Source organism: Aphanomyces invadans, assembly GCF_000520115.1.
Source record: "Aphanomyces invadans strain NJM9701 unplaced genomic scaffold supercont1.1, whole genome shotgun sequence".
In the NCBI taxonomy this organism is placed as follows: Eukaryota; Oomycota; class Saprolegniomycetes; order Saprolegniales; family Verrucalvaceae; genus Aphanomyces; species Aphanomyces invadans.
The window spans coordinates 832,316-833,202 of NW_008580146.1; the positions used below are offsets into that span (position 1 = coordinate 832,316).

General features: G+C 48.6%; 1 protein-coding gene across 1 annotated transcript; it reads left to right on the forward strand.

The window, feature by feature from the left end:
* Positions 1-5: 5 nt before the first annotated feature.
* Positions 6-778, forward strand: H310_00237 (hypothetical protein; the record flags this gene model as incomplete). Its single annotated transcript, XM_008862941.1, has 2 exons — positions 6-55; positions 106-778. The coding sequence occupies 2 exons, from the start codon at positions 6-8 to the stop codon at positions 776-778; spliced, it is 723 nt and encodes a 240-aa protein (XP_008861163.1).
* Between the last annotated feature and the right edge of the window lie 109 nt (positions 779-887).

Below are 887 nucleotides of genomic sequence, written 5' to 3' on the forward strand. Positions count from 1 at the left end.
TGTCAATGGCAAGCCAAAGTATGGTACCATCTCGATTCAAGCAGAGAAGCACGATGTGAGCGCGAGGACAATCAAGAGACTCTGGGATTCAAGTCCGGATGGCAGTGCATGCAAGAAACCACGGCGATCGAAGATTGACGACACCACCTTGGAGAAGTTCCAACAAGTGTCACTCATCCCCCACAGCAAGCGACGAACACAAAGGCAGCTTGCAGTCAACTTAAAGATATCGCGATCAACCACAAAAAGACGTCTCAAGGCTGCCAAGGTCAATCGACGAGTGATCGGTACACGCCCAGTGCTCACGGAGAAGCATATCGACAAGCGGTTGAAACACTTCCTTGCGTACTCTTCCTTCAAAGAAGGGAATGCTGTATACGACAGCTTGTACGACCATGTCTTCGTGGACGAGAAGTGGTTCACTGTGGTTGACATCAAAGGAAAAGTTTACTTGGCACCATGGGAAGATCCCTTACATCTCCAAGTCAAGAACAAAAGATTCGTCCCCAAGGTCATGTTTCTTGTTGCAGTTGCGCGCCCCAGGCTTGTTGACGGTGTTTTCTTCGACGGCAAGATTGGAGCGTGGCCGTTCTTAGAGACAGTTGAGGCCAAGAAGACAACGCGCAATCGGCCTGCTGGAACCCTCATGACTGTTGGTGTGGCAGCAAACATCAAGTCCTACAAGAAGCTATTCATTATAATGTCAAAGGTGCAAATTATCGTAGCTGAAGTGTATGGACGGCTTATGTCGTATCCACAAAATCCGCATGCGTTGTAATAAACGTTCTCGAGTTCATGCACTGCAAAGCTCCACTAACAGTAAATCATGACTTGCTTCTCGGTAAAATCGCGTGCGTCGAGCCTGTACAGTGCGTGTGGAGATTGTG